This window comes from Syngnathoides biaculeatus, chromosome 23 (assembly GCF_019802595.1).
Source record: "Syngnathoides biaculeatus isolate LvHL_M chromosome 23, ASM1980259v1, whole genome shotgun sequence".
Lineage (NCBI taxonomy): Eukaryota > Metazoa > Chordata > Actinopteri > Syngnathiformes > Syngnathidae > Syngnathoides > Syngnathoides biaculeatus.
Window position 1 is genome coordinate 9500954 of NC_084662.1, and position 25175 is coordinate 9526128.

The following is a 25175-nucleotide window of genomic DNA, read 5'->3' on the forward strand; positions in this document are numbered from 1 at the left end:
ACATTTTGTTGACGTTTTATCGTTTTGATTGCGTTCGAGGGACGGGGAACGGTCGCGTCTGGCGGCCGTCGGCGGTATGGTGCGGCCGCGCTAGACGTGAGTGACGGGCGGGAGGAGGAGCCGCCGTGTCTCGTGTACTGTACCGTGGAAAGGCGAAGTCTGGCCGTCAGCCACACACGGGAAAGGATCCGCCCGCCTGCCCGACCACCACCACCACCGACGACCGAACCTGTTTCGCCGGAACCCCTCTCGCCGTCGTCCTCCTTCTCTTTCTCACTTTCGTCCCAACGGAACCGGAACGTAAGCTGGATTCTTTGAGATTCGTAGTTATTTTTTTTTTTTTTGTAATTAATTTCCGTGGTACGTTAAAGGGGCGCGTCGTCAACTTAGCGGCTAGCTAACAAAAGTGCTAACAACGATCATTTTGGTGCTTGCAGTTGTAGGCCGTCCAAACGTGGGAATCAACTTAGGTTGTTTTTAAAATGTAGCTTTATTGCAAATATATAGTTATGATAAATGTTGCAGTCCGAACGCTTTCCCCCAGCAAATAGTCCGTGGAGACTTTTCTTTCTTTTACGCTGCATATGATGAAAGGACTTCTGGTGTTTTCGTGTATTGGGCTGTTGAAAGTCAAAGGCGGTTAATATGATGGGTGAACAAGCAATTAAATAGGAAAATCCATATTTTATTTGAAAGTAGTACTGCTAATGTACATTTTCAGGTTCTTTTGTGATCCAGCACAAAAACAACAACAAATAAAACGACAAAAATCCTTGGTTGAACGTAATACAAGGGAGGCGTCATATTGGATAATAATAGTCACCCAGAACCCCATTTCAATTTTCTGCAAATACTTTTTTAAGTCCAAATATATACCCAGAAACAATTAAACATCATACAAGGCTTAATTTTACAGGTGTAAGAGAAGCGGTTGGTGTAAGAGATGCGGTCAGTGTATCTGCCTCACAGTTCTGAGGTCCTGGGTTCAATCCCGGACCCGCCTGTTTGGAATTTGCGTGTTCTCCCCGTGCCTGTGTGGGTTTTCTCTGGGTTTGCACTCCGGTTTCCATCCCCAAAACATGCAACATTAATTGGACGCTCTAAATTGCCCCTCGGTCTGATTGTGAGTGCGAGTGCTGTCTGTCTCGACGTGCCCTGCGATTGGCTGGCGACCAGTTCAGGGTGTATTCTGCCGCCTCCTGCCCGTTGACAGCTGGGATAGGCTCCAGCACTCCCCGCGACCCTCGTGAGGATAACCGGTGAGGAAAATGGATGGATGGATGCCAGCTTCCTCGTGTCGAGTTTGCGTGTTAATTATTTGCCCCGAAGCTTCTAAATTATCCATAAATGTGAGTGTAAATACGTTTTTTTTTGTGTGTGTGTGTGTGTGTGTGTGTTGTGTGTGTGTGTGTGTGTGTGTGTGTGTGTGTGTGTGTATCCGGTCGGATGTCAGCTGGTATTCACTCATATTGTGCCACAAAAATGTTGCAATTGTACACCACTGATAGAGAGTGTGAATGAAATCGGTTTCTGCGAGTCGCTACATCGCTAGTACTTGTTGGACTGCAACAACTGAACCCAGTGGCAAATGTTCCGGAATTGCCTTTTCGCAGCCGCTGTCCTGCTTCTTTTATGGCTGTAGTTTAAAAACCACCAAAAAAAAAAAAATGTCATCATCATCATCTTGATTCTGTGCGTTTGAAAGGCGTTAAAGTCTACTTGTTGTTGTCTTTTGGGATCCAGGTTGAGCCTCTGATCAGCTGATTGTCGTGCCCGGTCGGCCATCTTGTCGGCGGCAATCGGAAAAAAGCCGGGAGATGAGCGCCAAGCGCAAGGCGGAAAGCGAGCTGCGCGCCGCCAGCAGGCCGCGCGTCATGAAGCCTCACAGCGAGTCCCGAGCCGACTCTGAAAGGGACTCCGGATTCTCAGGTCGGCCCTTCGACTTTTGACAGCCGGTCCCGGGTTCTTGTTTTTTTAAACGCGCGTCCGATCTTATCGCGCTCCCTTTTTCTTCAGACGCGAGTTCGGAGCACACCGGCGCCATGGACAACACCGACTCTGAGGACTCGCCGCGGCCTTTCCTGCGGCCCGAGGGTCAAAGGTCCGCTTCCGGGCAGCTGGCCGTGCTCGGGGGCTCGTACTCCAGCATGTCACCCATGATCATCATGAACAACGTGCTCCTCAAACAGGTACGAGGGCACATCACCCGCAAAGCTGTCCAATGCGCTCCGTTAAATTCTCCATTGAATTGAACGCAAATGCCGCTAATCCCTAAAAGCAACCGCCATTAATAAATAATAATAATGTGACCGGTTCAGGGTGTACCCCGCCTCCTCCCCATTGACAGCTGGGATAGGCTCCAGCACTCCCTGCAACCCTCGTGAGGATAAGCGGCAAAAGAAAATGGAGGGATTACAGAAAAGAATTGAAAAATGTTCGACAAAAAGTATCCTCCGGCACGATGGATTGCGTGTCCCCCGATGGCGCCGTCACATTGACATTTCGGGTGTTCTCTCAGCAGCCCGGAGAAAGCGCCCCGCCCATGAAGCCGTGGAGCTTCAGTCCCACGGTGGAGGTGGTCCAGCCGGTGGTCCAGCAGCCTCAGGTGGTCTTCCTGCAGCCCGTCGTCTCCCGCCAAGCTTCCAAGGAGGCCCCTCGACACCGGCGCCCCAAAAAGTATCTTCCCATCCTCAAGTCCTACCCCAAGATTGCGCCGCACCCCGGCGACACTTCCTCCTCGGGGAGGGGGACCGCCTCCTCGTCCTCCTCTTCTTCATGTTCTTCCTCGGGGTCTCAGCGGGAGCACGGTCCAAGAGAGGAGCAGCAGCAGCAGCAGAAAAGCCAGAGTCCTGTTCCGTCCGCAACCCCCGACAACACGCGCCCGCCGCAGACCCGACTCCCTCAAATCGCCAGCGAGGCGCCTTCGCCGGCCACCGACCAATCAGAGGTCTCCCAGTCTTTCTCCTCCCGCCCTCCGAGCCGCGCGAGCGTTCCGACGCCCCCGAAGGATCCCTCGCCGGGCGAGCACAAGGGCGTCGGCGGCGACGACGACGGCAGCGCCGACACGAGGCGGAAGCGCTTCTGCAACACGTACAACATCCTGAGCAAATCGGGCCTCCTGGACATCACGCTACGCACCAAGGAGCTCCTGCGGCAGAACCGCCGCACGCAGACGGACCTGGACCGCCTCCGGGAGCACACCGACCTCTTCCTGCAGGCGCTGCGCAGCGGCGACGCCGGCATCTGCGTCAAGCTGCACGCCAGCCTTCAGGAGGAAGACGGGAAGCCGGGGGCCGCCAAGAAGGAGGATTAGCCCCCGACTGAGAGCCGCCGGGACCGGGGGAGGCCCCGTGGCCGGGACGGGAAGGAGGAGGAGGAGGAGGGTGGCGGTGGGGGGGTCGGGAGACAGATGGAGCGAGACTAACGTGGCCTGTCTCGCGCCGTTTGGCCTACATTTTTAGCCGCCGCCGCCGCCCCCTCGCTGGAGACGTTTTTGTCGGCGCAACACTCGACTGCGCTCGTGTGACTGTTGCACTTCATCGCCGACGCAAAAAAAAAAAAAAAAAAAAACGTTGACGTCGACTGTCAGACGTGCGGTGAAAAGATTTTACACAACGGTTTCTAATAGAAATTTTCCTGAAGAAATTTTCTAATAGAAATAGCAAATGTAGCGATTATTTTCTATTCTCGTCTGTCAATCGTAAGACTGACACGCGGCCACCGTTCACCTTATGTCAAGTACTTACATCGAGCTAACCGTGAAATAAGTAATAATTCATCATCAAAACATCATTATATTACACTGCAATATAGCAGATAGCATGCACAGGCACAGTTGTCGTGATTACGACGTACGCCACGTTGCCGTCATATTTGGGGAAATCCAGTCGAAGAGAACCGAACCCAGGCAGGAATCGCGCAAACCTTTTGGGTAATTGTGGCGCCCCCCACAGGAGGTTCACGCTGAACTGCAATCGGCGCCAAAGCAATACTGTTAAAATGACCTGAGCACAAAGGTAGTGGATTTGTTTTCTTCGCATAAAAGGAGGATAGGTCCGTCGTCCATTTTCGGAGCCGCTTATCCTCACAGGCGTCGCGGGGGGGTTGCCGGAACCTAATTTCGGGCAAAAGGCGGACTCACGCCCTGAACTGGTCGCAAGGCACATATCACTGAGCGGGAATCGGTCCGACGTGTGTACCGCTGCACCGTCAGTGACCCAAGGAGGATCTGCCGACCCCAAAAATCTGCGGATGTTGAATCTGTCTTCCTTGACAGCACCATCACAAACTGCACGTAAAAAGGCCCCAGTAGACAGTGATTTTGAACAGTGGACCTTTTCGCTGCGAGGCACAATTGATACCCGCTCCAGCACTGGACGTGCGACGGTCCCCACTTTGCTTCGCCTCCAAATTCCGAAGAGATTAACATGAGCTCAACCGATTTGTGGCCGATGCCGACTTTCGATCGGCCGGGCAGACTTCGGTTACGGACTGTGTGTGCGTCGCACTTTTGTCCACCGCAAAGTGTCTTCTTTTTTTTTTTTTTTTTTGGTTTTATGCCGCAACGCGAGTGACGTTGGCAACAGCCGCCCGTCGATTCCAGCTTCCTGTTAGAGTAGCGGGCGCTCGCCTGTCTTTCCTGTCGACCTGTTTTTGAGTCCTATTTTTTTTTTGTACGATTGCGGTGCGTTTAAGCACCTCGCACCATTCTGAGCACACTAAAACAAGGCAGCTAACACTAATCAACACACGCCCTGAACCACTATGCTTTTAAATAACTTTTTTTTTTTTTTTTCTGTATCAAGTACCCCAAACATATACTTGAAATGGTTTAAGAAAATGAGGGATTGCGTACTTTAGATTTCCAGTTGTGACTTGAGGATGTTGAATTGTGAGATATTTGGATTCCGCTAACGTGAATTTTCTCTTGAAACGTTCACTGCCATTGACGGCTTTAGACGTCCAATATCCACGTTAAGCGGGAACTCTTCCGCTCGAGTCTTCTTAAAGAGGACATCCAGTGCTTTGCATGAATAGTGTATCCGATATGTCATGTAATATGTACTCTATTTTGACAATGTGATGTTAAATCCTCTCTCATGTTATCGTGTTTTGAGAAGATTTTTTTGTCAACAATTACGAATTTTCACGGGCGCTGCCATTTTCACAAGTCACATGACCTACGTGCGCGGATATGACATGTTATGTGCCGCTACAAAGGCTCGAATGCACGGGACACCCTTTATGCCTAGCACTGATTTCTCGGATTAATCCTCATCAGAGCGGCACAGCTCCGGGGCTCCGGCTGTGTATGGAAGCATTCCTCCGTCTTCCCCATCCACCAAAACTGCTATTTCTTTATCAGATGAGGATAAATCTGAGAAATCGAAACGCGCACGTAGGCCATGTGACTCACAAAAAATGGCAGCGCCCTTGACAATTCGTAATTGTCGATTCAAAAAATCTTCTCAAAACACTTAAATGAGAGAGGATTTAACATCACATTGTCAAAACTAAAGTACATATTACATGCAAACCAGTGGAATTCTTCTTTAACAGGTCTTCGGAGCGCGTCAAGCTACTTTTGATCGTGCTTTGTCGGCCCGCCCGGCTCATTTTTAGTTTCGCTTTCTTTTGGCCGTCTGTCGCCAGTGTTCGCAAAGAACCCTCCTCACGTTACTTTGGTTTTGTGATCATTTTGGCAGGAGTTTGAAGCATATGTTTGAGGGAAAAAAACTAAACAATGGTGTTGGTTTTAAGCCGCCAGGTGTGCATTATCTGCTTCTTTTGTTAGCGTGAGAGCGAGCAATCGAAAATGTCCGCGACTGTTTTGTGTGAGATGGAGGATGAGAGCATGTGTGTGTGTGTGTGTGTGTGTGTGTGTGGTGTGTGTGTGTGTGCGCTTCAATAATATTCAACCCTCCAGTTGCAACCTTGAACTTGACACCCGTTGTATTTATGAAAAACCAAAACAAGTCTCCCCCCATCACTCCCCCTTATGTACTGTATTTTTTTTTTTATAAGCAGCCTTATTATTTTATTATTATTGTTACTAAGATGAGCAAGGTCATGCCCTATGTCGACAGAAGTACGTTTGTGGCCTTCAGTGATGAAACAAAAAAAAAAAATTGTTGGCGATCAGTCAAGGTAAATAATATGCCATGGTAGCGTTTTAGGGGACTCGGGAAAAGTAGGGGTTTTTTTTGTACAGTAGAGCAAATATCACACATAATCATGTTATGGTTAAATCTTGGAATAATGTAAATTGGCGCTTGAATGAGACTTCAATTGCAGAAAGGCTTTCAGGTGGTTTTTATCTTTTTTTTTTTTCCTTCATTTGGTGTGTATGACAGATGCCGTACGGCTCTTATTTTTTTGTATGTTATCTCATTGCTTGTTATGTAATAAATGTAAGCACCAAAACAAAGCGTGTAGTGTCGGTCCTTGGCCACAAGACGGCGGCCACGATCAGCGTGGAGGAAGTCAGACCAAGCGACGCGCTTGTCAATTTAGTCCCATCTGAGACGCCGTAGTGCGCCGCCGCTAGCTTAACTGCTAGCTAGCACGATTAGTTTAGCTCTGTTTTTGGGACGGCCTAAAACGAGCGTTTTCAAGCACCGTTTCGACTTAACGTCGTATTTTTTTTTACAAGGTAAATAATAATTTAAATGTTTTTTTAAATACACCGTTTGAATCGGTGTTAAAAGCTGCTGCTATGTCGCTAGTTAGTTCGCGGCTAGCAACACTTGCTACCAAACACTTCCAATGGTTTGCGTTGTATTTATATTGTTTTGACATGCATGCTAATAAATTAACATCAATAAGTGACGTGTTATGTGACTGTTTTAACGCTTAAGCTCCGACCATGTTTCCGACTCCAAGATGACCACAAAGCTGTTATGACCGACACTTAACCTCACTTTTAGCTGCTTCAGGTTAGTGCATCTTTTTTTTTTTCTTGCTCTTTTATTCGTGGACAAAATGTAATTTTTGTAATCGTTCCTTTTGTTTGCTTTCCAGGTGACACCAGAGCAGACTCATGCTTTCCGATGAACTTGACTCCAAACCAGAGGTAACGGACTGGAACCTATCACTTCATAATGTCACCTGATAGGATGATGTCTGCATTTTTCTTTTTCAAAATCATGATGGTAAAATTCTGACTATTTTTTCGGGTATTTGCAGCAGGTTTTATTGACTTGCCTGTCAAGAGACTTTAGCATATTTGACAAGATAAAGCGTAATTTGCAAGTCATGTTTAAAAAAAAAAAAAAAAAATCATAGTCCTAGTGATGAAATAATAAAAAGAAGGCTTATGGGAAATTAGTCATCACATATGTAAATAGAGCAATTTTATTCTTATATGGGGGCTGCAATTTATGCAATAAGCTGTACTGTATTGATGTGCAGTGCATGCATTGCCGAACACAAATTTAACAAAAAAAAAAAAAAACCCAAAACAATAATTTACATCACTGCAATGTGTAACGCTGTCATCGCGGATTGTTGTGTCCTCCTCGCAGCTGCTGGTGCAGTTTGTCCAGAACGCGTCCATCCCGCTGGTCCAGGGTTTGGAGGACCCCGAGCCCAAGCACCCCTGCCTGCCGCTGCTGACCCCCGTCGGGGGCTCTCTCTGCGGACACCTGCAGCTCGCAGGTCACTTGACACCGCTGGAGTCATTTTTGTCGCGGGCCACATTGTAGTTACGGTTTCCCTCAGAGGGCCGTCATGACAAAAAACATCATCTTTAATCGCCTCATCATATTTACGCATGAAATGTATCAGGGATCAAGTGTAATGGGGTTTTGAAATAGTATTCCTATCTAACACAGAAATGCTTATAATATCTCAATGTTGTTTTTTATGATATGTGATGATTTGAAATCTTTGTAGAGATTTTCACAATCATGGAAGTTGACGCAAATGATTTGGATTCACGGCTGCATAAAATCATGCGGCGGGCCAGATCTGGCCCCCGGGCCTTGAGTTTGACACCCGTGACTTAAATTATTCAAGCATTAAGTTGTACTTTTAGATATTATTATTACATGGTATTTTTTAATTTTGTCTATTAACCGTAATGGTTAACATTCTAGTGTCTAATATACTGTTATGGTTATATTCTTTTTTTCCCCCTAAAATACATAACTTTTTCTTTTTTATTTTTGCTGGGGGGAAGAAGAGAAATTAGGGAAAAAAACAAAAATCTTGATTTAATCCAGAAAAAAAGTATATATTTTTTAAATACAATACCATTTTATAATAATCAAAAATAATTTATTTTCACAAAATATTGCTTTGAAAATCTGGGGTGTTTTGTAATAAATTTTGAAAAGAAAAAAGTTTTAAAATATATTTTATTTTTTTTTTTTTTTGCATGAAAAGCAAACATTTCTCTAATGCCTCATAAAATGTGTCTGGGGGGTGTCTAGTTTTGCCTGAAACATAAAAGAAAATTATATGAAAAAGAAACTATTTTTTAAAAATACAATATATATATATTTTTTTTTTCCTGATTTGAAAAAAAAAATACATAAAAACAAAATAAATGTTAGTTTTCTGCTCAGATGGCGCGCTGAGCCCCCCACCGGAGAGTGCCTCGTCGCTGTCGGAGCTGGGGGGCGCGTCGGAACGGAGCCCGCCGGCGCTGCAGCAGACCCAGGCCGCCCACCCGCGGGCCTCGCCCAGCCCGCCGGCCGTCCTCCACGACCTCCAGCAGTCGGACGGCACCTCCTACGTCCTGCTCAACCTGGCCAAGGGTACGACACACAAAAATTGATTAATTTTGTTTAAGAATATGATGAAACAATCTCTAAATTCAATAAAAGATGCATATTATTTATTGCAAAACATTATGAAGAAGTAACAAAATGTCATAGTATTTAAAATAATCAAAACTCTTATTTCGTTTCAAAAAAATATTCCATTAAAAGTCAGAGGTGTTTTGTAATATGTCATTTTTGGAAAAAAAAAAAAGAAATGTTAGAATGTGATATTTTAATCTGAAAATAATTAAATGTTGCTCATTTTACTACAAAATGTTCTCCAGCGTTACAATTTTTTTTAAAATCCAAAATGTTATTAAAAACAGTATATTACAGAATAGTTGTTTAAAAAAAACTCACGAAATATGAGAAACTTTTCTAAAAATTTCCAAAAATTCGTCTCGGCGCAGGCATCACGGCCTCCTCGGAGTCGCTCATCTTCGCCTCGGACGGGACCGGCGACGACGAAGACGTCTCGTCGGGGGACTACGGCCTGGACGGCAGCGCCCCGTGGTACCTGCGGGTGCAGGAGCTGGCCCACGACAGCCTGATCGCGGCCACGCGGGCGCAGCTGGCGCGGGACGCCAAGGCCAGTCAGGACGCCAGAGCGGCCGTCAACGGTAACGCTTCATCTTTCGTTTATTCTCCTCTCCAAGCTGAAATGCTGTTTATTTCCTATTTAAACTTTTTTTTTTTTTTTTTATCAATCTTTGAACTTCAATTTCCAGAAAGTTTTCTTTAGATTTTGCGAGTGATAACATCTAACTTCTTGTGCGGCCAGCTTTGAAATGAGAGTTGGACCTGTTGCTGCACTCACGAATAAGAAAGGGGGGGGGGGGGCTGACGACTGCCCCCTAAAGGTCAAAATTGGAACGAAAGCTTGATTTGGCCTTTATATCGATTCATGTATGCACTTGACTTTAGAATGACAAAAATGGATTTTGACAACTTGAGTTCTGAGCCTCTGCTTTTTCTTGCCTCTTTCTCTCATTTGCTGTGCTTAATTTTTCATTTATTTTTTGTACTTTTGTCTCGTCTTTTTAAAAAAAAAAAAAAGTTGAGGCGTGTCAGAACACATTTGTGTCGCCCTCTAGTGTCAGACGAAGGTTATAGCTTCCAAAAAAAAGGGAAATAGCGCTTGAGAGTTGAGGTATGCAGCCAATGATTATTTTAATAATCGATTAATTATATTTTTGAGGGGGTTATTCAGATAAAAATATTTTTAAAATGACCATTCTTTTATTCAAAAATAGTACACTATTTAACATTGGGAGTGCAAAAAAAAAAGCACATGATTGATTAAATTATTGGTTTAGTCTGCAATATGTCAGAGCATAAGGGAAAACTGTTGCTGATGACTTTTCAAAGTAAAAGCAGATATTTATAAATGTATTGTTTTCTTCTTCTCTTTCGGCCTGTCCCATTGGGGTCGCCATAGCGTGTCATCTTTTTGATTAACCATAAAGATAATCAGCCGGCTTTTATCAAGAACTGCTGAAGTCTTGAAACTGTTTCCTGTGGAGAGTCTGAAATTCCAAGTTGGAAATTTTCACTTTATCAATTAATTGTTGTTGTCTAAATGTATTTTGCAGCGGCGTCCTTGTGTACTGCTTTTTTTTTTTTTTTTTTTTTTAATGGTACGGCATAAAAATATTCTACATATGATTACCTAGTGATGACTCGTGTACCCCTGGAGGAACAGGGACCTCAGAGATCAGTTTTACGTCCTCGACGCCTCCGTTTACTCGGTCTTGTCCGTTGCCTAGGCGACCACACGCACGGCTGTCCGTCGGAAGGCGACGAGCGAGAGGCGACGGCGCCCGTCCCGGTGCCGCCGCCGCCGCCTACTCGGGGCGGGCGCCCCCTGGCCCCCAGGCAGATCCTCCGCTGCTCTTTCGATGGCTGCTGCAGGACCTTCACTTGGCCCGCCCACCTCAAGTATCACCTCAAAACGCACAGGTGACTCCGCCGGACGACATGTTTGGTGACGCGTTTCAAAGAGGGAATAATAGCATTAAAAAGCATTATTATATTCACTGTTTTAAGTCACATTTTAATATCCCTCACGGCGGGCGAAGGTGCAAAAGTTCCGTTTGAACATGATTAGTTGTCATGGGGCGGCCCAATGGGTCAGCTGGTAAAGCGTTGGCCTCACAATTCTGAGGTCCCGGGTTCGATCCCGTGCCTGCGTGGGTTTCCTCCGGGCTCTCCCAAAAACATGCAACATTAATTGGACACTCGAAATTGCCCCTTCGGTGTGATTGTGAGTGCGGCTGTTTGTCTGGATGTGCCCTGCGATTGGCTCACAACCAGTTCAGGGTGTACCCTGCCTCCTGCCCACTGACAGCTGGGATAGACTCCAGCACTCCCCACGACCCTTGTGAGGATAAGCGGCTAAGAAAATGGATGAATGCATAGTTGTCACGATAGTAGAAACAACAAAACATGTAAAAGCAACGGCCGCCTATGGTGACCACCTTTTCCAATAAATGCCGCTAAAATTAAAAGCAGCAACAAACGATAAGATAATTTCGGATGACATGTCATGTACAGACGGTAAGATTAATAACATTAATTATGATGGGCGGTTTTGTGACCTTAGCGGATTCTTTTTTTAATAATTGTGAGGTTTCCACTCCATAGTGAGTGCCCTTATTGTTTTATAAAAAGTGTATATATTTGTCTATATTATAGGTATAATCTAATAAAAATACATGTATTGGTCTATCAACTACAAATGAGAAATTAATTTCACAGCTTTCTGAGGTAATGAGTCAATTTGTGAATGTAATTATATAATGCAAAATTTGTAAATGATTTTTTTGATTACGAAATTAGTAGGAAAATATTCTCATTAAAAAATGTAACCATTATTCAGTTCAGAGGTTTCCAAACTATAGTGAACCACCATTAAAAAAATATCTAAAAATTTTGGGGAGACAAAATAATGCTTAAATTAATTTAAAAGCATAAAAATTTAGATTCCATCCATTTTCTTTACCGCTTTTCCTTATAAGGGTCGCGGGCAGATACCAATTTGTGGTATTTTTTAAAAAAATATAGTTTGTCAATTTTAAAAATGTTACTTCTCCATGGGAAAAAAAAAATGTGAAAAATGCAACCATAAAATGCCAAATTAAATTAGAGGCAGAAATAAAAATGGAGTATCCGCCTAATTGTACGAGTCCCCGTCGCCTCCGTGGTTGTTTTTCGACAGCTTGGACAAGAAATAAAACTGAGCTTATTGTTATGATTTTGCACCAATAAACGAAGCCACGTTTTGTAAATGGCTCAATATCCGTTTAGCGGCCCCCCCGCGGCAATGAAAGACCCCGCGCAACCGCCGCAGAGCAACTGACCCTTCGCTTTGCATGCGAGGACGCGTCGGGCTCAAAACGGAGCACGCGTGTCTCATCTCTCGCCGTTTTTGTGGCGTCAGGAACGACCGCATGTTCCGCTGCGCGGCGGAGGGCTGCGGCAAGAGCTTCTACGTGCTGCAGCGTCTTCAGGTCCACATGAGGACGCACAGCGGCGACAAGCCTTTCGTATGCAAGGAGAGCAACTGCGGAAAGAAGTTCACCACGGCCGGAAACCTCAAGAACCACAAGCGCGTGCACACCGGTGAGCGAGCGCACGCGCGGAGGTATCGGGAGCGGTCGCCGGGGCCCGAGATGTGACCAAGTCAGCGGCTTCGCTGCCGCGACCGCTCATATTTCATTCAGTGTGACCTTCGGGTTATTTAACGGCGCGTTCCGATCCATTTCCTCCTGCCAGAAGCAAATTAACAGCGCGGACAATGTCCACTGTTAGACGCGGACACATTCCAGCGCCGAAAAAGCGGAAAGTCGGGACTTAAGTGTGCCCCCCGACCCCACGAAGAAACATAATATTTCATACGCACAAGCAAAGAACGTTTCCTAAGAACAGGCCACCAACCCAAATGGAAAATGGCATTGACGTGCTAACGGTCAACATCGATAGTCACGGTTTTAGAACCTTTTTTAGAAACGTGTATTTGAACACAAAAGGTGGAACGTGAGGATTGATATAATGCTCCCGGGCATATATTGTATTATTTATTATTATTATATATTGTTGACAAGGACAGTGGTCTTCCACAGGTGTTTAGTTAGCAAAGCGGTCTGGGCAACGTAGAGCGAAGACGCGCTAGACCTGCTGTTTATGTTTCCCCTCAATAATAATGGTGAAAGTCATGATCCTGCACCCCCTAGTTTGAAAATCACTGCAGCATTCCATCCATCCATCCATTGTCCTTGCTGCTTATTCTCACAAGGGTCGCAGGGAGTGCCGGAGCCTATCCCAGCTGTCAACAGGCAGGAGGCGGGGTACACCCTGAACTGGTCACCAGCCAATCGTAGGGCACATCGAGACAAACAGCTGCACTCACAACCACACCTATGAACAATTTAGAGTGTCTAATTAATATTGCACGTTTTTGGGTTGTGGGAGGAAACCGGAATACCCGTAGAAAACCCACGCAGGCACGGGGAGAACATGCAAACTCCACACAGGCCGTGCCAGGATTGAACTTGGGACCTCAGAACCGTGAGGCCAACGCTTTCCCAGCTGAGCCACCGTGCCGCCCGCTGCAGTAAAAGGACTGTTTTTTTTTTTTTTTTTTTTTTTTTTTTTTTTTTGTCGCGTAACATGATGAGTAGCACAAGGAAACAAATTGCAGCATTAAATCTCGATGCGCAGACTGGTTAATGCTTTACATATTTATCTTATTAGTCTGGTTTTTTTACTCTTTTTTTGTGTGCGGGTAGGTTGGAACGGATTAGTGGCACATTTGATTCATTTCAAAAGGAAAGATGATTTGAGATGCAAGTGTTTAGTTTTCCACTGATGGCGTCGTGGTGCTACCTTCTTTGGCGCGGGACAGCACGGGATCGATTCCCACTCAGTGATGTCGATACGTGCCCTGCGACCAGTTCAGGGTGTAATCGGCCTTTCGCCTGAAGTTAGCTGGGACAGGCTTCGGAATTGCGGCCCTGGTGAGGATAAGCGGCTTGGAACATGCACGGATGGATGTTTCGTTCTAAGCGTGGTCGTAGCATGAGTTACTCATATCTCAAGACACCGCTGTACGTTATTTCTTGCCCGACGCTTTATGAAATCTGAACATATGTGTGTTGGTGTCGCGTTTAGGAGAAAAGCCTTTCGTGTGTGAAGCAGATGGCTGTGGGCGCTCCTTCGCCGAGTATTCCAGTCTGAGGAAACACATGCTCGTGCATTCTGGTAAGTCAATGAGTGGCGCCTACGCACTGTACACTTTTCATTCAGGACCCCCCCCCCCCCCAATATGTACATGTAAGAGAGTGACTCTTTGCCTATATCGCGTGTGTGTGTGTGTGTGTGTGTGTGTGTGATGGAAGGCGAGAAGCCTCACCACTGCGGGATCTGCGGCAAGACGTTCTCTCAGTCCGGAAGCAGGAACGTCCACGTTAGGAGACGGCACGGGGAGGAGGGCCTCGCGGCGGAAAGCAGGGAAACGGGTATTTATACGCACACACAACAGGAAATGTGCCCGGGATGACCTGAAACCAGAATCTTCCGACTATGAGGGACCACATGGCACTTTAGTAACCACTTGTCCACAAAAAATGCTAAAAGAAAAACATTGAGCTACGCGTCAAGTTTGAACTCAGAATCGCTTGACAGTGAGGCACACATCTAGTCCACCATTTTACCCTGAAAAAAAAATAAAAAAGTTAGACTTTCCAGAAATAAGATTTGAATCGGAACCCCTTGGGAACTGATCACTAGCGCACGGTGCTCCCCCAGAGGCCGATACAGTACAACCTCGGTTCTCGAACGCAATCCGTTCCAGAAGGCATTTCGAGAACCGATTTGTTCATAAACCGAATGAATGTACACAATAACAACGCGCGTCGTGGGTCAGCTGGTTGGGCTGCGTGTTTTCTGTTATTTCCGGGTTTTGTCGGGGGCGTTCGAGTACCGATTTTTATTTGAAAACAGAAGTAAAAAAAAAAAAAAAAAACCTTGAAATTTTCGTTCAAAAAAACGATTTGCTCGATAAGAGAGTATTCACTGTACAAGTGTATCTTAAAAAAAAAAAGCTTGTCGTGCTTGAGTTTGGTTCCCCTCCCCCGACGAGCGCTAATCAACTTTCCAGGGTGTGACACGTTTTTTCCGCGACGCGCGAGATCAAAACGCTTCTTTTGGCACGCCAATTTATTTATCGGCACGAGAGCGTCGCGGGGGGATTGTGAGGCCGGCAGGCAGACGGGCTCAGGAAACCGACGCGCGCGCTCTAATTGAACAAGATGTACTTAAAGGCGGATTTCGTACAGCGTGTGTGGGTTGGAACAATGGTGGCAGACTTGATACAAGATGCAATTATGCACTCGGCTGGGCATCAAACTCGAGGGCTGTGGGCAACATGTGGTCCTGCGACATTTCCTGTATTTCCCTCGTTCAATTTTAGTAAAATTGTGACTAAAAGTAGAGGAATTTGTTGTTCTGGAGGTGATGCCCACATTTGTAACTCAAAACACACCAGCAATCATCTTCCCCCATTAAAAAGAAAGGAAATGCAATTAATGTGTTCCAGCCTCCCCTAAAATTAGCTTTGTAGGACATAATTAAATAGAATGTAAAGAAAACATTGACCGTAATTTCTGCCATATAAATTGCGACTTTTTCTACACGCTTTCAACTCTGTGCTTTATGCGGTAATACAGCTAATTTGTGCATTTTTTCTAATGGCCACAAGGGGGCACTCTTGCGAAAAAAGGTAAGCGTGAGATGGGCTGAATATATGTGGCGAGGAAGTGACTTTTACCGGTCCGGCCTGTGCTGCGCTATTATGTTACTGCAGTGTCTCTGTGATTTTTACCATAATATCTGTTTTTTTAATCGGCCCTGGTAGCGGGGCGCTAGCGTTAGCGCTAAACTCTCTGTGTACTGTCTTTCTTTGTAAATATCTCGTGTTTCAATGTGGGCATTTGTAGCTCTTACACAGCTGCGGCGTATGTATGTACCAAATGGTATTTCCTTTACAAATGTACTGGGTGGGCGGCGCGGTGGCGCAGCTGGAAAACGCCGGCCTCACAGTTCTGAGGACCAGGGTTCAATCCCAGCCCTCCCAGTGTGGAGTTTGCATGGGTGGGTTTTCGTGAGGATAAGCGGCTGAAAGGAATGGAAACGTCCCCATCAAAAGCGCAGTGTGAAGGTTTGCCTTTCTTTTTGTGCGACAGGAGAGGCTTTGACGCGCAGCAGCCTTCTGGAGGCCGACGGTGACGACGGCAGCGGCGGCCTCGTCGCCATGGCCGCCGGCGTGGATGCCGTCAATCTCCATCACGCCATGCTCAGGTCACCAGGTAGTCAAACGGAAGTTTTTATTTTTAATCTACGAGTACTTACATTTTGAGAACTTTCTCAAAATGTGCGAGCTTGCGTCAAAGAAGCCCTTGACATGAGTATTTACAGTTCCGCCGGCGATGGTCTCTTCAGGTCCGGCGGATTCTGTGAGCGTTCTCTCTCCTCCGCACCAACTGGTCACCATGACGACAGAGGGCGCCCCCTACGGAGATGTGGTGGCGCTGTTGTAAAAAAAAACAAGCGGAAACTACAAGTTGAGACTCTTGTACTTATTCATTAAGGGTGAAGGGTTTTATTTTTTTGAATAAGTGTCAAATGTCGACATTTGTATAAAGAAAAAAAAAAGTCCCAAAGAAGATATGACGGGTTTATGAAAACGTTGTTGTTACTTACCTCCGCAAACGTCAACGTCACACGCGCCTCCTCATCGTCGTCCTGCGATGTGGACGTGGAGGCTTTCAAAGTAATCCAAGGCGGCGCCCAGAGCCCAACTTGCCTCCGCGTCGTTTACTTTCTTGCTCAACTGGCGACAGAACAACCAAATTCAAACGCCGTTTTGTATTTATTCAAATAAAAAGCAAACAGAAAAAAAGGGTTTTGGGTTTGATTGATGCATTGTTGACTTATCTAAATAGCAAAAAAAATTGTTATACGTTATCTTTATATGATCAATGTAGAACGGGGTGTCAAAACTCATTTTTCGGGGCCCACATTAGTTATGGTTTTTCCCCTCAGAGGGCCGTTATGACTTGTGAAATCATAAAAAAAAAATCTCTGACCGCCTAATCATATTTACACGTGGAATTTATGAAGTGGTTTTGGAATCATAAATCAAGGGAAGGATTTTTCAACCACAGTAGAGTCTCGGTTCTCTACCACAATCCGTTCTAGAAGGCGGTTCGAAAACCGATTTGCTTGAAAACTGAATCAACTACAGCACGCGTTTTATTTCCGGGTTTTGTTAGGGGCGTTCGACTACCGATTTTTGTTCGAAAACAGAAGCGGAAAAAAGATCTAAAAATTTTTGTTCAAAAACCTATTTGTTTGGGGGGTTTGAGAACCGAGGCTGTACTGTATTTTTGATGTCTGGCAACACAAAAATGCTTGCAATATCTCAATATCATTTAGGATATGACAAAGGGAAATTTTGGCGCAGATTTTAGCAAAAACTGTGAAAGTCGTTACGCATGATTCGCCTGTGCGGGCCACATAAAATCATGCGGCTGGGCCAGATTTGGGACCCGGGCCTTGATTTTGACACCACTGATGTAGCCTATTTGCTGGAGTATAGAGTCACATGACTCAGCCTGACAAATATCGCGCAAGTAGTAATATCCATCCATTTTCTTTGCCGCTTATCCTCACGAGGGTCGCGGGGCGTACTGGAGCCTATCCCAGCTGCCAACGGGCAGGAGGCGGGGCACACCCTGAACTGGTTGCCAGTCAATTGCAAGGCACATAGACAAACAGCCGCACTCGCAATCACACCAAGGGGCAATTTAGAGTGTCCAATTAACGGCAAGTAGTAACGAGTCAAATTAAAAATATAACGGGAAGAAAGCAGATGAATTATACTACTGAAAAGTAAAAAGTATGTGGCACTGAAACTTTGACAAGTGCAATCTATATAAGTAAATGTAATGGAGTAAACTGTTACTACCCACAACTACTAAGGAGGCACCCCCCCCCTTTTTTTTGTTGTTGTAATTTTGTAAAATGCGCGCGTACCGACACGTCACGCCGGTGACTCACCCGCAGCGGCGCGTCGTCCCCGAAGCCGAGGACGTCCGTCAGCAGGCAGCTGATGTACGTCAAGTCCAGACACAGGAAAGGACTGTCGGGAAAAACCGCTTCGCTGGTCTCCTCGCACACTAAAGAACGAGACCACGTCACTCATCCGACGGTGACGGCGACGGCGCCGACGCCATCTCACCCTCCTCGGCGCTCCTCGTGAAGTCCCGGACCCTCAGCATCCCTCCGTGGATCTCGTCTGCAGCGGGAGGGAGGAGGTGCCCGCTCGCCACAATCAATCAAAAACGTAGTCACATGACGGACGCCGTGTTTGTGTGCGTGTACCGATGAGGTGTGCGTCCACAGCGCGGTCAAAGTAGAAGGAGAACGCGTAGAAAAGAGTCTGGTCCGCTTCAAGATGACCAGGAAGTGCTTGACGAGTGATACTGTTGACCGTCTTCAACACGTTCTCATAACATGCCTTGTAACCGGATGCACCTGAACACAACATTCATTCATTCTGACGCACCTAAACACAACACTTTTAAATTGAAAAGGTTGTATCATGATGCACCAACATAATAAAACGATTGATCAAGACATTTTTTGGGGTTTCTTTTTTTTAACCGAGCTTGCCTTCTGGGTCGCCGCTCACTTGGTAAGTTTCCCCGCCGAAGCTCCACTCGCCCTGGAAGTTTTTGGGCAGACATGGACTTTTGAAAACTGGACCTGACGCACCTGGAAAAGGAGAACATATGCACACTCACGAGCGCAAACACACAGGTACCGCAACTTCTTGTGTATAATACAAATTATTTGTTCTCCAAAATGTTTCAAAAGTCAAAAGCGTCAAACAAAATGTGAATGTTGGGGGGGAATTCATATTGTATAAACATATTCTGGTATGTCCGGCTTGTGAAAAAAAAAAGTGTAGTACTTTCATTCCAATTTGATATGCAGTGTGTAATACTTTACATTTACACTGCGTAGAATATTGTACCATAATTCCCGGCCTACAGAGCGCACCTGGTCATAAGACTATTATTATAAGATATTTGTAAAGGAAATACCATTTGGTACATACATACGCCACAGCTGTGCGCTGCTGCGCTAACGCTAACAGGGCCAGTTAAAAAAAAAATTATAAATATATCGGTAAAAATTACATCAGTATGGTGCCCCCTTGCGACCGTTAGAAGAAAAAAAAATGCACAAATTAGCCGCATCACGGCATAAAGCGCAGGGTTGAAAGTGTGTGAGAAAAGCCGCGGCTTATAGGCCGGAAATTACGGTAATTGTTTTTGTTGCTCACCAAGGGTGCTTTTGAATTTATCAACGGTCCCGGATGGACCATAACAGCGAGCGGTTTTGAACGCATCGCGCTTCTCAGTTTTGGGGAGCAGGCGAAAGAACCCGAGAAAACGGCGGCGGGAGCGCGCTAACTGTCGCGTTCGCTACGTTTTGTTCTGTTGATTCTGGCGTCGGCTGAGGCCCGCGGCAGTTGTGTTTGCTGTTCCGCAATAAATGCCAAGATAATTGCAATAGGATCTGCTGCGGATGTTAGCCATGAACGTTAGCGCATGCATACAAAGACTGTAAAAATGTTTTGAGGATAGATACCAGCAAATTCATGGCGCATATTATACACTGGTAGAAGGAAATTCCTCAGGAGCGTATTATACGCGAGAAATTACGGTAATTTGCTTTACTTGCTTAGGCACATGTTGAAAATAAATAAATAGGCAGTACTATGAGAACGCAGCGTGGAGAGTCGCGCAGACATCAGTCCGTTGCCAAGGTAACTGCAGGACAACAAAGCAGGATCATTAACAATGGCGAGGATGAGCCAGGAGGGAAGCGTTCTATGCTCGTGACTCATGAAAAAAAAAAAAAAAAAAAAAAAAAAAATCACGATTCATCTGACATTTTCAAAGTTAGCACAAAGTGTTTGTGATCCAAATACTGGGCCAGTGACATTCAGAGCTGTCAAAACAATTTCGTTGCTTGAGGACTCATCACGGTATCGTTTACCTGTGAGTGTACAAATGAAAAGAGGAGTCGAACACGTCCACCGTGACGAGGCGGTGGTCCGGCGCCGCTTTCTCAACGCTGCAGTCCTACACACATCCGTGAAGCCAGCATCAAGTTGACTTTTGTTTCTTTTTTAAAAATTATTTTCTCAAACACTTTTGCATATCTTTTTGTGTTTTGTGTAATACTTTAATACTAGTTTTTTATTTTTTAATAATAGTGTATTGTTTTAGTCCAAGTTTTTTTTGGGGTTCCCCGCAAGATTTTACATCTATTTCTTCTTATTTTTTAAACATTTGTCAATTTTATTCTTGTAGTATTTTTCATATTTATATATTTATTATTTATTTATATTTCAGTCTGCATTTTGCATGTACTACTTTTTTTTGCTCTAGTATCATTGTATTTTTACGGAAGCGTATTGCTGCCACACACACAAAAAAAATAAAAGGTCAGGTAACACGTTATAACATGATACGTTTCATGTTATAATGTGGTCAATTACACATTATAACGTGGATCCTTTCATGTTATAACATAATTAATTTCACATTATAATACATCTATTTCTTCTTATTTTTTTTAAACATTTGTCATTTTTAATCTTGTAGTATTTTTCTTCTGTGTACATTTTGCATGTAATACTTTTTTTCCCCTCCAGTATCATTGTATTTTGTCAGATACTTCAGTATTTAAAACTTTTAGGTATTTTGTCTTTATCCTAAAATACCTGTTTTTTTACGTATATCTTTTGTGGCAACATTTTTTGGGCCACAACCATTTTTTTCCTCAAATATTTGTAAAGTATTCACCTAATATTTTGGTATATTCTGGTCAGTTTTTTTTTTTTTTAATATAACAGTTTTGTATATCTAAAATAGCATTTTGTATTTCTCCATCTTTGCCTCTACACCTTCAAAGCATCAAATGATACGCTTGAATTGAAAGCCACAAGATGGCCGTCGGGCGGCCGCATCTGACAGACAGCCGACTCACCGCGCGTTCGGGCAGGAAGGTAATCTGCGTGGATGCTCCCCCCAAATCCAAGATTCCCGCCGTCTGCTGGTTGCGCGCGTGAAGGTGACCTGAAAACAGGTTGGCTCCATTAGATGTTCTCTTCAAAGGCCGCACAGCAGCCAAAAATATCAACTCCCGGAAGACGGGGGCTGCGGCGGAACGCACCAGAAAGGAAGTTCACCGTTATCCACGCAAAGATTCCTGCGTTTGAAAAACAATCGGGAAAAGATGCGACCAATTGATAAAAAAATGTCTTTACGTGAAATGAATGTGTCGACGGGGGCCGGGACCTTCGCTTGCGCCGTCCAAGATGGCCACGCTGTTGTCCGGCACAAAAAATGGCGACTCGTCAAACACGCGCTGAACCTTGACAAGGAGGAAAGTGGGGGGGAGAGGGCGGGGGACACACGATTGGAATGTTATCCGGTGTGATGTCAGCAGTGGGATTCAATATTCCCAGTGAGGGGGAGGATTAATAAAATACCTTCCCAGGCTGTCTCCCCCCCACCCAATTGCTATTCACGGCGAGCCACACCAAAGCTGACGTGACTGTCGACACCCCCACTCCATCACGAGTTCCCGCTCCCCCAACTCAAGCTCGTTTACGCGCAGTCGTTTGGTTGACAGCTGTACATTTTTTTCCCAAACTATTTGTGTACGTTGCTAATAATTTCTCCTTATTGTCATCATATATTTGCATATGTTTAGACATAGAAGACATTTATTTTTGAGTGAAATTTTAATTCTATTACTTCCGTGTTAGTCCTGTTATTTTGGATTCCCCCCATCTGTTACTTTTTTATGTCCTTATACTACATAGTTGTGTATTTTCACCTCACATTTAAAATGTTTTTTTTTCAAATATTATTGCAATAATTTTTCCCGATAAGACATTTTACTTCCATATATTACTTCCACTTCCCATATAATATCAAATATTCCATATATTGCTGTTGCTATATTGTTTCATCCATTATTTTTTCAGCCATTTTTGTATGCAACATAAATGTAATGTAAATTTGGAAAAAAAAATTGTATTTTCTTGTAAATTTGAAATTTTTGTATTGTTTGTCCAAATAATTTTCTAGTATTTTTACTCGTATTATTTATTGATTTAGGCCATTATTTTTTTTTTACATTTTACTGTCTAATATTCAGTTTATATATTCCATTATTTTTATTTCTTTTTTATATTGATACTATTTCATAAAACATTTGATTTTCTGTTGAATTCTAATTTCTTTGTCGCGATGTGGCGACCAGTTCAAGGCGCAATTAATCCTTTTAGCCAAAAGCTGCAGGGACGTTCTCCAGCTCACCTGCGATCCACGAAAGGCTAACAGGTCCAAAAGTTAAGTGAACCGCACCCCCCCCCCAAAAAAAAAAAAAAAAAAAAAAAAAAAAATCAACCAGTGACTAAATTTCCCATGAGGTCGCACAAGCACTCCCGAATATGCCGATTAGCAGCAGCTTTGCTAGCAGGTATGGACCTCACCTGACGTAGGAGCGCTTGGGCTTTGTCGGGGGGCATCAAGCGGAGTCCCGCCGTGGCTCTCAGCATCAGGGGGGTGTTCGCCCACCGATGACGGGGCACCGCGCTCTCGGCCACCTTCAGCAGCGTCCCCACCGACCGCGCGGCCTTCGCGAAGCACACACGCTAAGCGCCGAAAGCCGGCGACGCCGCCCAAGAAGTTGGCGCCCGAACGTCAGCTCACCGTCTCCGGGGAGTGGACGTGCGCCGACAAACCGGGTTTCACTGACCCGAACGTCTCCTTGTCCAACACGGGCAGCCCGTCTAGGATACACATGCACGCACGTGTCAGGAGAACAACAAGTTGACGGGCAAAGCGGTGATATTTTTGCATCGCATACTTGTCAAATATATTTTTGTATTCATCGATAGCATTTTAAAACAAATACATTTTTCAGATAGTGGTTTGCATATTTACCTATTTTTTTTTTGGCTTGTAATATTTTTTAAATTTACTGCTAACATCTGCGTATTTTAAGTCACTACTGTTTTTGTTTACATTTGGTCTAATATTTGGTTACAATTTTTTTCATCTGTTTTGATTTTTTTAATTCATACTATTTTTGCTTTTCATTAAAGTTTTTATTTTCTGTTGAATTTCTCTGTCATTATCATCATTTCATGAAAATGTATTCATATTATCTGGGAATTTTTGCCATGTAATATTTTTCGTATTTTGTTCTAATATACGCATTTTTTTTTTTACATTTATGTATTGATCAAATAGTGTATATTTGATGCACTTTTTCAAAATGTCTCCCCCCAATAGCTAATACTTTTATCATTTAGTTGTAGTATTTTTTCAAATACTTGTTTTTCCCAATTATCTGTGTGAATGTTAACAAATTTGGTATTTTTTTTTTAATCATTGTCATTTTTATATTTAAAGTACATTTAGTGACGCACAGGTTGGCAAAAGAGCGCTTAAGGGTTGCATATTTTTCAAATTTCTGTGTAGATTTCATCAAAAGTTTGTATTTTTGCCAAAGGATTTTAGTATTGTATTTTTTTTTAAATAAAAGTATATATCATGTATTTTTATATCTCAATTGTTTTTTTTTAAAGCTATTTGTATTTCCTCTAATAATTTTATTTTAAAAAACTGTGAATTTGACAACTGGACGCGTTCACAGAGGCGCTGAGCTTTTCGAGGACCTTCTCGGGTGTGAAGGAAAGCGTAGACGTGGATTCGTGTCCCCGTACTGCCGGCGTCAAACATGACGGCGTAGGAGACGCTGCTGCGGTTGACCGGCCGGCGCAGGACGGCGGACAGCGTGCCGCCGTCGGTGCCGCCGCAGACGTCCGTCCCCTCTGCGAGCCGAGCCCCGACGGCGACCACCAAACTGACCAGCAGCGGGAGCAGCTTCGGCTTCATCTTCCCTCTGCGGGGACGAGGACCACAAGCGTGTCGTAAAAGTTACTTTGTTATTTTTAATAAACTTTCTGTAAAAGATGTAATTGTCAGAGTACTTTCAAAGAGGACAGTCGAAAACAATTTAACGCAAGCGTAAATAAGCAGAACGTCGCTTAATGTATGAAAACTGAAATCGTCGCCAAAAATGGACAAAATGGACTACTGATGCCTACAAGAAACGTCGGAAAATATAAAGTATTATGGATTTTGTGCACCCTATGTCTTTTTTTCTCATGAAGCGATTTTGAGCTTTTACTGTAATGAGAGTGCCTACGGAGAGGAAAAAGCTTAATGTTCACCGAATCTGGAACGTTAGTTATCTTTCTGATATCCTCAGAGGTTGAAATGTGCAGAATTCATTAATAATCACAGTTTTCAGACATTAGGCAACGTTTAGCTTTGTTAAGTTAAGCTCAGTAAGCATTTTAGAATTTGAATCGATGGGCAATCAACTTCCACATTTGCCAAAAAAGGTTAGAGCTCTTCCTTCCAGTTCAGGTCTCTGGATTGACCCTGGTACTGGTAATTTATATTATATTATTTGTTTTTCAACCAGAAATAAAGATAAAAATACTTTTTGTTTCTAAAATGGAAGAAAAACAGTGTCTTAATCGACCCTGGTAACAATAATTTCGTATTTCCTTTTATTTATATGGGGGAAACAAAAGGTTTTTCACTAGGAGAAAAAATAATGTAAGAATAATAAAATATAACGCAAATGATACACTGACTAAATTAGTGGGTAAAAGCCGCTTAATACTATATTGAAAGTTGTAGAGTAAATAAGTAAAAAACAAATTGATTTAGCTGGTGACGCTCAGCAGTAAGCGTTTATTTGGCTATAAACTCCACATTAATTCAACCTAGTTCGACACACTTCATGTACGTCCTCAAACCAAACGACAAAGAAGGGAATTTTATCTCATATTTCAACAGTCCAGTTATTTTTACAACTTTTCCTTAGCCCGTCTAATACGCGACATGCTAGCTGAATAGTACGCCAAACCAAACGCGAGATTTAAAAAAAGACCACAAAAACGAACTTTGACGAGTCTCCTCAACCGTCTCGCAACACGTCGAGATGGAGTAGAAATTAAATAAAAGTAGAACTATAAAGAGAGAAACGTCTAAATCTCACCATCATGTTTCGAAGAGCCAGAAGAACCGCGTCCGGCTAGCGTAGCTATGACGTCAATTTACCTCGCCATACGTCCTCACGTCAAATGAACGCAAAACATGTACAAAAAAAATAAACACCTTAAAGAAAAAAACTGTCATCATATTAAGAAAACCCTCTCCCTGTCTTGAAACAATGATGATA

The 25175-nt window shown here is 44.1% G+C and overlaps 3 protein-coding genes across 6 annotated transcripts; 2 read left to right on the plus strand and 1 right to left on the minus strand.

Moving 5' to 3' along the window:
• The first annotated feature begins 1817 nt into the window (after positions 1 to 1817).
• cipcb (CLOCK-interacting pacemaker b) lies at positions 1818 to 3313 on the plus strand. Its single transcript, XM_061813111.1, has 3 exons — positions 1818 to 1929; positions 2017 to 2189; positions 2519 to 3313. Exons 1-3 carry the CDS (start codon positions 1818 to 1820, stop codon positions 3311 to 3313), a joined length of 1080 nt encoding a protein of 359 aa, XP_061669095.1.
• On the plus strand, positions 2057 to 16550 carry znf410 (zinc finger protein 410). Of its 2 annotated transcripts, none has more exons than XM_061811806.1 (12): positions 2057 to 2189; positions 6858 to 6935; positions 7021 to 7072; positions 7524 to 7656; positions 8568 to 8759; positions 9176 to 9385; positions 10532 to 10724; positions 12205 to 12386; positions 13935 to 14024; positions 14162 to 14281; positions 16007 to 16129; positions 16263 to 16550. In XM_061811806.1, exons 3-12 carry the CDS (start codon positions 7040 to 7042, stop codon positions 16358 to 16360), a joined length of 1374 nt encoding a protein of 457 aa, XP_061667790.1. In that variant the 5' UTR covers positions 2057 to 2189; positions 6858 to 6935; positions 7021 to 7039; the 3' UTR covers positions 16361 to 16550. The 2 variants fall into 2 exon arrangements, with proteins under 2 accessions (XP_061667790.1, XP_061667789.1); XM_061811805.1 differs by lacking the exon at positions 2057 to 2189 and adding an exon at positions 3368 to 6652.
• Positions 16138 to 25068, minus strand: entpd5b (ectonucleoside triphosphate diphosphohydrolase 5b). Of its 3 annotated transcripts, none has more exons than XM_061811809.1 (15): positions 24993 to 25068; positions 23596 to 23822; positions 22625 to 22704; positions 22405 to 22548; positions 21200 to 21275; positions 21075 to 21110; positions 20889 to 20977; positions 19898 to 19978; positions 19611 to 19668; positions 18498 to 18599; positions 18207 to 18359; positions 18064 to 18120; positions 17883 to 18001; positions 16524 to 16653; positions 16138 to 16351 (listed from the first exon to the last, which is right to left on the minus strand). In XM_061811809.1, exons 2-14 carry the CDS (start codon positions 23813 to 23815, stop codon positions 16555 to 16557), a joined length of 1314 nt encoding a protein of 437 aa, XP_061667793.1. In that variant the 5' UTR covers positions 23816 to 23822; positions 24993 to 25068; the 3' UTR covers positions 16138 to 16351; positions 16524 to 16554. The 3 variants fall into 3 exon arrangements, with proteins under 3 accessions (XP_061667793.1, XP_061667791.1, XP_061667792.1); XM_061811807.1 differs by having other exon boundaries at positions 19611 to 19663; positions 19893 to 19978; XM_061811808.1 differs by lacking the exon at positions 24993 to 25068 and adding an exon at positions 24898 to 24983 and having other exon boundaries at positions 19611 to 19663; positions 19893 to 19978.
• Positions 25069 to 25175: the final 107 nt, after the last annotated feature.

Bases quoted from the DNA above. Each gene is read 5' to 3' on its own strand.
- znf410 (XM_061811806.1), top strand. From the start codon at position 7,040: ATGCTTTCCGATGAACTTGACTCCAAACCAGAG. The intron at 9,386-10,531 runs GTAACGCTTCAT...TCCGTTGCCTAG, and splicing joins CGCCAGAGCGGCCGTCAACG to GCGACCACACGCACGGCTGT. The intron at 14,282-16,006 runs GTATTTATACGC...TTTGTGCGACAG, and splicing joins GGCGGAAAGCAGGGAAACGG to GAGAGGCTTTGACGCGCAGC.
- cipcb (XM_061813111.1), top strand. From the start codon at position 1,818: ATGAGCGCCAAGCGCAAGGCGGAAAGCGAGCTGCGCGCCGCCAGCAGG. The intron at 1,930-2,016 runs GTCGGCCCTTCG...CTTTTTCTTCAG, and splicing joins AAGGGACTCCGGATTCTCAG to ACGCGAGTTCGGAGCACACC. The intron at 2,190-2,518 runs GTACGAGGGCAC...GTGTTCTCTCAG, and splicing joins ACAACGTGCTCCTCAAACAG to CAGCCCGGAGAAAGCGCCCC.
- entpd5b (XM_061811809.1), bottom strand. From the start codon at position 23,815: ATGAAGCCGAAGCTGCTCCCGCTGCTGGTCAGTTTGGTGGTCGCCGTC. The intron at 20,978-21,074 runs GTGCGTTCCGCC...ACCTGTTTTCAG, and splicing joins AACGGTGAACTTCCTTTCTG to GTCACCTTCACGCGCGCAAC. The intron at 18,121-18,206 runs GTACACGCACAC...CTCCCGCTGCAG, and splicing joins TGTGGACGCACACCTCATCG to ACGAGATCCACGGAGGGATG.